The sequence below is a fragment of the Ascidiella aspersa genome, chromosome 8 (assembly GCF_963924565.1).
Source record: "Ascidiella aspersa chromosome 8, kaAscAspe10.2, whole genome shotgun sequence".
In the NCBI taxonomy this organism is placed as follows: Eukaryota; Metazoa; Chordata; class Ascidiacea; order Phlebobranchia; family Ascidiidae; genus Ascidiella; species Ascidiella aspersa.
Window position 1 is genome coordinate 4765134 of NC_139454.1, and position 14116 is coordinate 4779249.

The 14116-nt window shown below is 34.3% G+C and overlaps 1 protein-coding gene across 1 annotated transcript; it reads left to right on the forward strand.

Annotated features, from left to right (window-relative positions):
- Positions 1–1999: 1999 nt before the first annotated feature.
- On the forward strand, positions 2000–7550 carry LOC146135279 (uncharacterized). Its single transcript, XM_083395735.1, has 6 exons — positions 2000–2136; positions 3538–3740; positions 4324–4417; positions 5257–5438; positions 5980–6194; positions 6690–7550. Exons 1-6 carry the CDS (start codon positions 2000–2002, stop codon positions 6891–6893), a joined length of 1035 nt encoding a protein of 344 aa, XP_083251861.1. The 3' UTR covers positions 6894–7550.
- Positions 7551–14116: the final 6566 nt, after the last annotated feature.

The window sequence follows — 14116 nt, forward strand, 5'->3', positions numbered from 1 at the left end:
AGATTCGTTCAATTGATTCCTGATTTTGTCTACGGCTTACGTATTTACTTCTACTCGCATTACAGCTTTTATGTAAGAGGGGGTTATTAAATTATCCAATATAGTTTTTTAACTTTAAAATTTGTCAAATTTTTTGTTTTGGCACGCGGTATAAACACTTTAATGAACAGCAAGAACACTCTACTGAAACTTGTTTTGTAATCACATCATGCAATAAAATATGTACAACGTAACAGCAAGTTTACTATACTACACCATTTAGTCTATTGATTCTGAATTTTTCAACATTTTGCCCATTGGCATAGCATGTAAGCACTGTAATGCAAAGAACAGTTATTAAAATACCAAATACACCCTAATAACTTTTTGAATGTTCAAGACGCACTACATGTATTACCTTATATTACTTGTTTGTTTAACATCAAATCGTGGTTTGCATTCGTTATAAAACATAATGGATATCCTATTCAAGCCATTAAATCCAAATTTTATCATAAATATGCGTGTTAACGTGCGATGTGAAAGCTGGAACAGTAAGCAAGGTACCATAATTAAATTATCCAGTTCAATCTATTGATTCTTGTATTTCGTCAGAATGATCTCATAACAGTATCTGCGCTATAACGTAAAGAAGGGTTATTAAACTACTAAATTTAAAAAACCCTTAATATATTCATTAATTTGTGTTTTGTGTGCAGCACAAGAGTTTTTATTTATAACATGGTTCTTATATAATTACCGTATTTAGCCGGCAACCCTTTGTGTTTTGTGTGCAGCACAAGATTTTTTATTTATAACATCGTTTTTAATTACAGTATTTAGGCAACAAACCCTTAGTTTTGCAAAGTAAAGCAAGTTTATTAAATTACCGAATTCCATCTATTGATCTCAGTGTTTGTCAGCTATTTCACATGCAGCTTAAAGCGTTATGTACCCAATAACAAGGTTGGTAAATTTGCCAATTCAGGCCAATAGATTTTTGTCTAAATTTATGTTTAGACACGTTGTATAAAAGCTTTAATGTACAGCAAGGTCAAACAACTTATTTCTAATCTTGCCATGAATTTGCGTTTTAACATCTAGTGTAACTTATAACTTATAAACGCTGTAATAGCAAGCTTGATCATAACAAATTTATTATGTTAACTTGAAGTTGTTCAAAACTTGAGTCGTGACAAGCGTCATGTAAACTGTAATGTGAGGCGAGATTACTAGGTTGTCAATTTCAATCTGTTGATTCTTAATTTTGTCAGGGTGTATATATAACGCTGCAGTTCTAATCTAAGGCTAGATTGACAAGCATCAGTCATGGTTAAGCCAGACACAGCAGCGTAACGAGAACTGTGGGATTAATCGCAAACTTCCGCGATGTACGATCACGAACTTATATGATATTAATCGCCGTGATGCAACGGAGCAGCAACAAGCTAGGCTTAGAGGAAGGGAAGTTAAGAGGTGTTCTATTACAGCAGGGGTGAAAAACGGCGGCTCGCAAGCCACATGCGACACTTAATTTCAGGTTGTGTTAGAGTTTCAATGTTTAGGCAAAAACTTTTAAACTCGTTTAACTTTCCAAACATGGCTTTGTAGGTTTTAAGAAAGTTGTTAGAACAAAAACGCTTTATTTTTCGTTGCATATTTGCGAACGAGACTTCTTTCATAACATCACGTTTTTACCATGTTCCTTGAACAACATTACGTTGTCCATCCATGATCAGAGCCTTGGCCTTAGATTTTAGAAAGTTTGACGGCGTAATGACGTATTTTCCCTAAATGTATTTAGCTTCAAAAGTTTTGCATTTGTTGGCCTGTAAATAGCAGGTTGTCTACCATTTTTATGACGTTATCTCTAAAATATCTATGTCGGGTCAGCGTTATAAACCCATTTCCTAGAGGAAAACCTCGGGAAACATTTAAACTAATAAAAAAACTTGTTGCAGTATATAGGCTTACATCTTAATTAATCTATTTAATACACAACGAGTAGTTTTCCATAACCATGAATGCTTCGAACTTGACAAACACGAGCTCCAGTGATCCGTGGACCACCGAGGGCGCCTGTTTGTTTTTTGAGATCTTCTCTATGGGATTTGTAGTCTACGCTTTCGCTATGCTTATATATTCGGATCAAAACAAGTAAGTTGTCAGGTTTGACCGAATTTATTGAGGCCATACCATTCAGTATAATCCATATTTTGTTGGTTCTTGTTGTTTAAAAACGTTTGTGAAGAGCGAAATGTGTACATTGATAAATATTATCACTTCACTATGTTGATTGAAATAACCAAGAATTAAACGCGTGTACTGTGTAGGCGTGTTGTGTTCCAAATCATTTGATGGAAACCAATGCAGAAACTTTTTTTCTGGCGTATTTTAAAATATATGACAAATTAAGGTGTTCACAAAGATCTTCGTGTCAGCAAACTTATAATTTTGACTAAATCGTTTTGTTTGAGGAAGTATGTACGTTTGAAATTTTTTTCATTAAAATTGATATTTTGTTCTTTCGAAAAATCACTCATATCTTTAGAAATAAAACCTTAGCAACAAGCAGGGTTCACTTTCATTAGTTTGGAAATACGTAGACTGTGTTTTTCACCGTACGTGACAGACATAAGAACCAAACAATAACGCTAACTTATTTCCCTATTGCTGGCGTATCGTTTAGAAAATTAAAATATCTTAATTTTATTGTCAAAATACTGTAAAACAACAGATATATAGCACAAAACGTTGTGAGATCGCTCCTTTACAAATGTCTTAACTTGGACTCAAGTCTTTAATTCAAGACTTGACTGGAATTGACTTTTTTATTGGGTTATTTCCATTAAACAATATACTTGACTTGTTTTTTTTGCTGATAACTTGACATTTTAAAATGACTCCTTTACAACACTGAAAGTTCAAGACGTTGCGAGATTACTTAAACGACATTTTGATGCTCCCAGGTCGGAAATGAACCAGTGGATCAGCATTAGAAAGAAGAATTTTGTATACCTATGTTGTGTAATTTTGTTTTTAAAGTTGAGGTATAATCAAAATTTTACCCATTCTAATAGTTTCAAGTTTTATTTCTATGCTAATGACTTGACTTGAAGTTGACTTGCTCTAAAAATGACTTGGACGTGAACTTATACTGTTATTTGTGTTATTTTACAAACGACTTGACTGGGACTTTGGCCTTTTCCAAATGACTTGATCACAACATTAATAAGCGAGAAAGACGTTACAAAATTTATAAAAAGACATTTTACTGCTGGTGGGTCAAAAATTAACCGGAGACACAGCAAAATTATGCATATGTTGTGTAATTTATATATAAATTTTATACATTTTAATAGTATAACGCTTTATTTTTACGTCAATGACTGGACTTGAAGTTGACTTGCTCTAACAATGACTTGGACTTGGACTTATCTTTTTGTTTTACAAACGACTTGACTGGGACTTTAGCTAATTCAAAATGACTTGATCCCAACATTGATAAGCGCGAAAGACGTTGCGAGATTTACCAAAACGACATTCTGATGCTCTTAGGTCAAAAATGAACAGGAGACAAAGCGTTAGAGAGAAACGAAGGAGTAGCAGCAAAGTTCACAAGATCCTTACTGCTTTGTTCGTAATTCTCGGGTTAGCGGTGATTGCAAAGTCACTCCTAGCCTTCTCCTTCTATCCGATGAAGAACACTCACGAGCTGTGTGTGATAGTAGAGAGGGCTCACCAGTACATTCATACCATCGGTTGGTTTTATATTGCTTTGTTTGATTAAAAGCAGGATCGTCTAATGTATTTTCTCTATGTCGATATTTCAAGCAAAAAATGCCTCTTATGATCCTAATTATATCTTCACCTAAGTTAAGGACTCTTCTTAAACTTGGGTCAAAGTCCTAATAAAAATATTTTTCAAAAACCATGTCTTAATTCTGCTAGTACAGAGATTGACGTCTGATTAGGATGAAATTTGCTGATGCAAGAGGAAACCTATCTATGTTTGATTTGATTTTATCTTCGTTTTATCTTTAACACTTCTCAAAAATTTACCCTTTGAAGTAGAAAACTCTACACATTTGATCGCAAACCATGCCTGTAATGCACCAATTAAGAGTTTTTGCTTCAATCTCATATTATCGGACATCCATACTGCTAATTTGTAGAAAATTAAAACTGCTTTAGAAGTAGAAATGTAAAATACCACTGCAATGAAGAAACACTTAAAAGAAAGGCTCAAAAAGCCTAGCAATTCCTAGGCTGCCATGTAATCCGGCTAACGTGTGAACAAAACGCTAAAAAATGCAGGATTTCTAAATGTGCTTTTGTTTCTAGGCATGATTGTGTTCTATCTCTACCTCTGGCTACGACAGTACTCTCTGTACAGGAATCAATACTTCAAAAGGCTGGCAACTATAACACTGAGAAGGTAATTTAGCGAACTTTACGTGTTGAGCAAAAGCATTCTTTGGGTGTTGGGTGCAGGTTTTTTATGAGTTTTATGAAAGGAGTTTAAAAATATTCATTTTCGTTTTCATAGATTTCTTATATTCAACAGCAGTCAATTGATTCACTATTTACGGATCTGTATTGTAGCTTAATAATGAGTGTTAATGCCAAAAAGGTCGAGTAAATCGACATCATCTTGATAAAGACGTTACGATACGCACTTGTATCATCTTTAGTTAATCTCAACAACAGTCACGTTTTTAATTTCCGTAAATTGTCAAACACAACGCTCATCTTGAAAGTTTGTTAATATTTCTTAAGCTTGTTAAGATTTGCTTTTTCTCTTTTGTTCCAGATAACGTAGCTTGTTAGAAAATTATGTTGCAGCGTAAACCGAAATAACTTTTCGGTCTTTACTGCAAATTAGACACTTCTAGCATTTATTTTTTTGTCCGAGAACTTTTATATTCAAGAACCGGTTTTATTCCTTGTTGAGATACAATTTCTTACTTTTACTCCTTAACAAGTGGTTGAGTTTTAAAATGATTTTTTCGAAAAAAATCATATATCAATTGGGATTTACTCTATTTCGCTGTGCAAATTTGATGCTGTAACAGTTTACTTTTTCTGTTTTCGTTAAATCCCAACCACAAGCAATTTTATTCCCTGTTTAGATTCAGCTTCCCCCTTTTGTTTCTTATAGTTATTTCTCAAAATAATTACTTTCCATTTTGGACTACTTCCTGCTCCGCTGGGCAAATTTGATGCTATATCACTTTCCTTTTCGTCAAATGTTCACCAATTTTATTCCCTGTTTAGATTCAGCTTCTCCCTGTTGTTTCTCATCTTTGCGATCGGCGTGATGGCGATGACCTTGGTCTACTTCGTTGTACGATGGCACGATTACCGTATCTTTCAAGGACGATGCGGATTCACGAACCTCTTTGATCGAAACGATAAACTCACCGCGGTTGCTTACGCCTTCTCCCTGGCTGTTCATGGTGAGTAGGGATGACCGATAATATCGATGAAACACCCGAAAAATTGCAACAACGGTAACTTGTTGGATACTAGGGATGTCCGCTACAAGGATGGTGAAATAAGTTTCATTACTAGTTTATACCAATTTAACCTACACTTAACTGTAGTTGAAAAATTAGACCTGGTTTTAAAAAGTTGGAACAAATCTGGAAGACTGCAGGGTTGTCACATACTGGCTTATTTAGTTCGATACCGTTACTTGATATTTCGGAATAAAGTATTGCGTTCCGACTCGAAACAAATTACGTCATTACTATGCTTAAACAAGCAACATACACAGTACATAACCGAGTTTCCACGTCTTTTCGCAGTTTACAGACGTTTCATCAATACCTCATACCATCATTAATGTGAAAAGTTTTGGCCTGCGGTATTGCTGAAACGTCTGTAAACTGCGAAATGTCGATTTTATCAAATACTATGGCTTTTATATTTTTATTGCAATTACTAAAAAAAAACGTGTATTGTGTTCCAAAGTTACTACTGTTTTTTAACGTCCAGGGTGCCTTGTTTACCTCTTCGTGCACATTCTTCGTCGCCAACAAGCGCTTCTTGAGCATCAGACCTCCAATGTGACGTGCAGCAGTAAGATGACCGGCGCCATGGAACTCCGGGCCCTGGTCCGGACCTGCTTCCTAGTTTCCTTTATTTCCGCGGCCAGTGACGTCACTTTCGTCACGCTTGACCTGACAACCCAAAGCTACACTACCATAATGGTGAGTTCAATTGAACTACTTTTTGCAGCACTTTACAAAAATTACGGTGCAAATATTTTGGTGGTGCTGCTCGTCTGATTATGAGCAATACCTCAACTAAAAATGAAAAAAAAACATGTAGCAATCTAGAGTTTTATTTACAAAAATTGAGATAAATAGCTCAATGTTATTATAAAATGCCTAATAAGAACACTTAAAAAGATCTAACTTCGGTCATTTTGCCCAAAAGACTTAAATTAGGTCATTTCGACCAAACGAATGAAGTCAAGTTGACAAAACGACTTAGGCCAATTCAATTCATTGAAATAAGTCATTACAGTACTGTAAAATACTAACCTGCTCATTAAAAAGCGTTCGACTAATCTGGTATTCGTTGTAAAAAGCAAAAAATACTAACAGGTTTGCTCAAATATGTTCGTCCAATCAGGTGTAATAAGCAGGTGTGTAGGATACACTATTCTACAAAAAAAACTCGTTAGAATGCTTTCTTTTCAGATCTCGAACACGTTTTACGACATCAGCATGTTGTGCAGCTTCATATGTAGTCTTCTGTGCTTCGCACACTACAATCAGCTGTTCTTTCCTTGCGTCCGCATGCCGCCCAGACAGAGCACTTCACCAGGACACTCAGTAACATCAGTTAGTCGACCTGCATCAGTCGCTGATCACTCTCTCTCTGCCGCCCATCGACATAGATAAGAGGTCAATGATCCCACATCTCAAGTCAATCATCCATAATCTAAGTTCAATGACCCAAATCGGAGATCAATGTGTCCACATCTCGGGTCAATGACCCCAAATCAAAAGGTCAATGATCAAGCATCTCCACACATTTCAGGTCAAACATCTAAACTCGAACGGTCAATAACCAAAAACATCAGGTCAATCACAATAAACTTAGGTCAATGACCCCACAACTGAGGTCAATGACCCAAATCAGAGGTCAAACACACAAATCAGATCATTCATCCATAATCTCAAGTCAAGACCCAAATTGGGGCTCAATGACTTAACCGAATTGAGGTGCAAAACATGTTAGCCTACGCTTTATTACAAAGAGCTTTGCTAAATCTAGAGTAACCCTAGGGAAGTGTTTCCCAACATTTTAAATCGTGACAGCCTTTTAGTGCTTTTTTTGTACAACTCACATTGATATATTAGATGTATTTTCATGTAATTTGCTATAAATTCAAACCTTGGGCTTACATCGAATTACTGTTTGTGGAATACGGATTATATCAAATATCAATTTTACAAATAGCCGACACCCATGCCATAAATACCAAAAGTGTTGTTTTCGACAGATTTTTGATGCATATAAGTAACTGTGGAAAAATAAGAAAAATACTGCTGTGTAGCCTATCTATATACTTGACGAATAAGCTTTGCAATTTGCTGTTACATACAGAATCGCGATATTTTAATAAATGAGCCTTCTAGAATAACGAAGCCATGAAATCCACGTTGGTGTAAACTGTATAGGATCAGCCATGCTGAAGTAGTACTGACAAACGATCACAGCACACTTACCATCAGTGTTCTAAGGCAGTGTTTCTCAACCTTTTTTAGCAGCGACCCAAATATTAAGTAAGTATGACGACCCAATAGTTTTTTCTTGTAAGCGAACTAAAAAATAGCTTCATGTAAGCGAACAAAAACTAGGCATTAGCTTAAGGAATTTCGAATTTTAATAACTATTATTTGTATTGCTTCCTTAATTGAGAAATCTTGCTCAGAAACAATCTCAATTAGTATAAACATGTGAATTACTGCAGTCAGCGACCAGCCAAATCAAACAGCGACCCAATTTTGGATCCGATAGGTTGAGAAGCACTGTTCTAAGGTGTTTTAATAGGGGACGGAAATATTTCAAGTCCAAGTCCAGTCGTAATTTAAAGCCCACTCCAATTCAAGTCCTTATTACAAAAATAAAACGTAAAGGTCTTAAAATTGGTAGGCTCGTGCGATTATCAACACTATCTCAACTAAAAATAACAAAAATGCAATTTACAGCAAGCATATTGTTTACGTCTGAAAATTTATACGCATAACCCAATTTTAATAAAAAAAACAAGTAATTTTACCCCAAGTTATTTGAAAAAATGACGTAAGTCCGAGTCAAATCATTCGTCCGAACGTATTAAGTCACGTTATTGAAAAAAGTGACGTCAGTGGTTCCCAAACACGTTTTTAAGGCGACCCATTTTGAAAGAAAAATTAGTTTGGTATAATCCTGCGACCCCCCCAAAAAAGCAAATTGTCGTAATTTCATACAAGATTGCAAATAAACTGCACTACCAAAGCAGTTACTTTTTCCAAAAACAATATGTTTATTTAACCACCAATTAGATAGTTGTACTCGCTTGCTGTCAGTGAGTTTTTGAAATCGAGGTGTTAGTTTTCTTGAGCATAGACGCGTGTCAGCTTTAACTTTCAACTGGTTTCGCTGCTTAGTTTTCATATTTTTGTGTTTATAATTTCCGGTTGTGATCTCTTCACGTTTTAAGCTTTTTTTTTTTTCTTCCAAGATACAATATGCCTGAAAAACGAGCGAACTAAAAAAATGATCAGGCGACCTGGGGGGGGGCAAAAAAAGTTGGAATTTCTTGTTTAGCTTTTGTCATTGTATTTACTGCCGTAACGAAGACAAATGACAATGCTAGCAAACCGTTTCGAGCATAAACTGACTGAGTGTTAACGCAATAGTAAAAAACAGTCAAAGAGCAAAAACTGTCTAAAAGTAGTAAAACTACATTAATGTATAGCAAACGTAATAATAACTACATCCTTTGTGACGTAACAGTGTACGACAATTGAAGGTGTGGCATGTCTGTGATTAACTGTTGTGATACTGTTTATAAACCCTACAAAACAAATTATTAGGAGTACAATATTTATAAATTTCTTGGGGGGGCATGGCCCCTCAGCCCCCCCCCCCCTGGCTACGCCTATGCGCATAAGACTAATCGTTAAACAAAAGCAAAAGTGTTAACGTGGACATCCGGTTGCCAACCACTGGGACAGAAAATAAAAGTTGAATTTCACAATTTTAAGATTTTGTTTCACACAAAAGCCGCGAAGAACGAAATAGCGATTGAAACGAAGATGCAATAGGGGCAAGTAAAATAAAGAAAGCAAAAAAACGTTGGTTAAGCAAAAATACTGAAGGCGTACTACCGGGAAAATAGATTGGAAGCCCCTAAAAATAAGCAGCTATTTCGACTAAAAAAAAATTCGACAAGAGCCAAAGATTGGTTTAAAAACGCGTTTAGAGAAGTACCATCCATAAAACACTTGTCTTAACATTGCAATATACGTAGAAAATCAAGAAATTTAGTTAAAAACAAGCTTGAAAAGCTTTTTTGGTAACTTTGCAATGGAAAAATATTTAAACAAAAAATTCAAAAAGCAGTGTTGAATTTTTAAGCGAAACTAAAAGTTAGAATCGGGAAATTTTGCCTTTAAAAAAATTAGTTAAGCAAAAGGATTTAAATTAAAAGTTGTAAGTTCACAACTGATAATATGACGGATAAAAAGCCAAGCCAATACAATTTCAGCAACTTGAAAAACTTTAAAGAACAAAGCGAGAAAATATTTCAACCGACATTCAAGTAAAGGGTTGCCACACGTATTTTTACGGAATTGATTCAAACACTTTTTAAATGCAGAAAATTAGATTAGTCGACATATTTGATTGAAATTCAAACATCAAAACAGGATAAATGCTATGTTCAACACAATTACAAATAGTTACATAGTTACTGCGGAGCGTTCTAAACACAAAATTTAAGCTGCCCCCCAAAAAATAAGTTCAAAAATATATAAGACTTCTGGACAAATATAGGCTTTTTTCCAATATATAGGATTTTCTCACAATCAATTCAAGAATATTAAACACATTTAATTTTAAAGACTTTGCGGCAACCCTGTATCACGATAATTGTTTTGAGTCCCTAAGTATAACGGTGTTTATTTAATATCACGTTTAAATTAAAGTTGTAAAGTTGGAAACTAGCTCAACGTACCGAAGTCAAGTTTTTAACGTTTTAAAGATTCGTTGAACTCTTCAAGAAAAACAAAAGTTATTCAACAGCAATTCAACATGTAGCGTTTCCCCAAAAGGTAATGACGTAATAATCAGTTACAGCGGCAAAACGGCATTAGTACCTCAACTGCGTGATGTGTGATGGCGATGCTGTGGGTTAGTGGCGATTTAAAAGCGATGTTTAGGCACAGTTCTCTTATAGAGTGTTTAAAGTTGCCATAGTTCTGACTTCACCCAATGCAACAGTGTAAACGCTCTTCGAGTGATTATGTTAGGAAATTGCGATTTAAACAAAAAATGACTTTAGATTATAATGACTGGAGGTTGTAGATGGACGTAGAATGAATAGCAAAAACTGTATAATTTGAACGTTTGGAATATATTTGTTCTCTACATGTCTCTACTAGTAATAAAAAAATGAATAAAGAAATATTCGAAACGTTCAAAATGGTAACTACGTTTCCAATATGTCTTAACATTTTCGAATAATTCTTAACATAATGACAGGAGGTTAAATTTATGTAGAATTTTAAAGCTCATTAAGTAGTGTAGGTGGCATATGAACGTTCACAAAATGCTACCCACCTTGAAACTCAGTCTAAAAGAGACTAGTTTTGCCTATTACAATGTAACCTGTTGATTTTAACTGAAACATTCAGCATTAAAATAATGTTAAGTGCCATAAAGTCATTTGCACGTCTACTAGTAAATGAACGGCGATAAATTGCAAACAACATGAAATCATAATAATAATAATAGGTCACCTAAAAAACAACAACAAACAGACAACCCAAATAGCAATCGATAAACAGGTTGTAGGCAAAACATGGCGAAATTTTTTTCAGAAGAAAATCCGCAAGGTGGCGCGCTTTGGGACAGTGCCGAAATAATTGTTGGGGAAGGAAGAAGGCAGTTAAAAAGCAGTTGTTTTGGACGGAAAAAATTGGGGTTAGAAAGGTTTCGTTTTTACACTTTCGATATTCGACATTAGAAGAAAGGACTGGTATGCATTTCATCCGTTTTTATAACTTTAACGATAATTTAGGAGATTAAGTGAAATTAGGCCTATAGGCAATAGATTTTGCCAAGATACCGGTTTCGACAAAAACACACAATATCGTACACGCAATATTAGCTCAGTTACAAAGAACTGGTTTGGGACGGAAATATTTGGCGTTAGAAAGGTTTCGTTTTTACACTTTCGATATCCGACATTGAATAAAAAGTATCGCCTTACATCTGATGCAGTTTTTCACCATAACGTTCATTAAGAAAACTAATAATTGCGTAGGAAATTGATTTTGTCACAACAACGGATTTGAAAAAACCAACAGCACGTATGAATATTGTATATCTCAAATTGCCAAATTTTGGGAATTATGTTCCTAACGGTTTTTACATACTGTACCAAAGGGAGCACATGTTTAATGTTGGGTTTTAAGTTTAAAAACGATGGAATAAAGTCCAAAAAACAAAAGATGATTATTTTGTAAATTTTAAGTACGATTTTTTTCATTTAACAATTAAAGTTTTTCAAAAATTAAATCTTAACAGACACTTATTTTATGTGTCGGTAAAAAGTTTAGAGTAATCGTCCACCAGCAGGTAAATACTTCGCATTTTCACTTTTGGAGAACTTGAACGAATTGCGCAATAATGGCACTAACAGGCGAAACTTTATATGAAAATAAAAAAAAAACGAAGTTGATTTAGAAAGTCGTCAAATCTGTGGTTGGTAGTTCTAAGGCATGGACTGATTAAAAACTTGAACAATCTAAAAAAAAAATAAAAAAGAAGGAAAAGGCAAAACTAACCGCTTTTGCACAAAACTTAAAAAGGTTGCAGGAAAATTGCTTTAGGACGTAGAATGAATACCGAGGCCGATTTAGAAGCTGACCTCAGTCAAACATATATTCCAGGCGTAGCTTGCATTGTAGTTTGGGAACAACTTGGAACATGTAGATATTGTGAGACGCAAAGTTAGTTTTAAATTTTGCGCATGTTAAGGAGCGTTGCGTTATGGTGCTAAGGAAAAAAAATTGTTCAAATTCGAGGTTTAATTTGTTCAAATTCGAGGCCGCACGACAAATTAAAAAAGATACAAATTCAGTTTATAAAAATGTTATTTGGGGGAAATTTAGTTGTTTGTTTAGTTAAAAAAACAAATCAATTTAAGGAGGAAAATTTGTAGCAAGGCAAACTAATAATTTCACAAACAAATAATCAAACTGGCTAATTTAAGTGTTATTATAAAAAGGTTACAGAGTAACTACACTTTACAAAGTTTTATTTATATGTGTTGTCTTAAAATGCAGATGTACAGGTCAACCCATCCTTGGTACGTTCCTAATTCAGCCCATCTTTTGATGTGTAACGTTAATGCGGTTTTAGCTGTGGGGTGTTTTTGATGAGTCATACGACGGCGGTTTCACTTATGGGGGTATTTTGGGGGGTTGTTGGGGCCGACGAGATGCCGCGAATAACCTGAACAAAACGATAAAAAGTTAGTGTTTTCTTAAGCTTGATATTTGAAGGGTCTTAAGTTTAGGTTGACGAAAATATCTTCAATCTGACACATTAATTTAAATTGATAGTGTGTAACCTTAAGTGTGAAGGCATACAATAACTATATTTACAAACCTAGAGTTAATGGTCACAGATTTACTTAAATTTTATAATTTTTTTTTCTTCTGCAATTGAAACGACAAAAAAGTGGGCTGATTTGCCTTTTTTTTAAGAATTTTAAATTCAATGTGATTTTTTTAAATATCGTTTCCTCAATTACCATTATCAATACCAAAAGTGTTTCACAACAAACATATATATTAGGGTTGTTCAAAAAAACCCTTTTGGTCAAATTTTACGTCAATTTGAAAATTCAGATTTAGGCTAAAATTTTTGAAAAAATAAATTATCCTCCCCCTGAAAATCTTTTTTTTTCTTTTTTTTTGCATTGCTTTGCAATTGAATACCTATAAATAAAACTGTTTTGCAGTAAAAAAGTGAGTAGTCATGGTACAAATGTCGCATTTCAACAACATTTGTTAGGCTGTTTTGTACGAAAAATGGCTTTTTAGCACGTTTTTTTGAACTTTAGGTAAGTAATTGATATAATCGTGTAAAGACTAAATGCACTATTTTATTGATATGATGTCATGTTTGCTGCATCTACTTTATTTTAAAATTTTAAGCCTTTTTTCGTGCTCAGATTTGCCAGGGGGTCCCCACTGAAATTTGACAAAAAAGTGTTTTTTTGAACAACCCATATATATATACATATATATATATTAAAATTGCTAAACTATGCAGGCAAATCAACTGGTCTCGTATTTTTATGTCAAGGATATTAAAAGAAGCTTATTGCTACTAAAAAAAAATTTCACCATAAAATACCAGAATTCCTTAAACTTACTGGTAAATCGACTGGTCTGTTTTTTCTAAGTCAAGAATACTAAAGTAAACCTAATGCTCTAAACAAATTCAAACTTCAATCATAAATCGACTAGTCCCATTTTTTTAATGCAAGAATGTTAAAGTAAGCCTAATGCTACTAAACGAAGTCAAACTTCAAACAAAAAATACCAGAATTACATCAACTCACTAGCGAATCGACTGGTATTGTTTTATAAGTCAAGGATATTAAAGTATGGCTAATGCCATAATAAACAAATTCAAATCTTAATCCTAAAATACCAGAATTGATCTAACTTACTGGTAAATCGACTGGTCCCATTATTTAAATCAAAAATATTAAAGTAAGCTTAATGCTACTAAACAAAGTCAAACTTGAAACATAATAAAACAGAATTACACCAACTTACTGGCAAATCCACTAGTCCGGTTTATTTTAAACTCACGAATATTACAACTTGGAACA

Excerpts from the sequence above, each read along its gene's own strand:
- LOC146135279 (XM_083395735.1), top strand. The coding sequence starts at position 2,000 with ATGAATGCTTCGAACTTGACAAACACGAGCTCCAGTGATCCGTGGACC. Across the intron at positions 3,741-4,323 it reads CCAGTACATTCATACCATCG|GCATGATTGTGTTCTATCTC; the intron begins GTTGGTTTTATA and ends TTTTGTTTCTAG. Across the intron at positions 6,195-6,689 it reads AAAGCTACACTACCATAATG|ATCTCGAACACGTTTTACGA; the intron begins GTGAGTTCAATT and ends CTTTCTTTTCAG.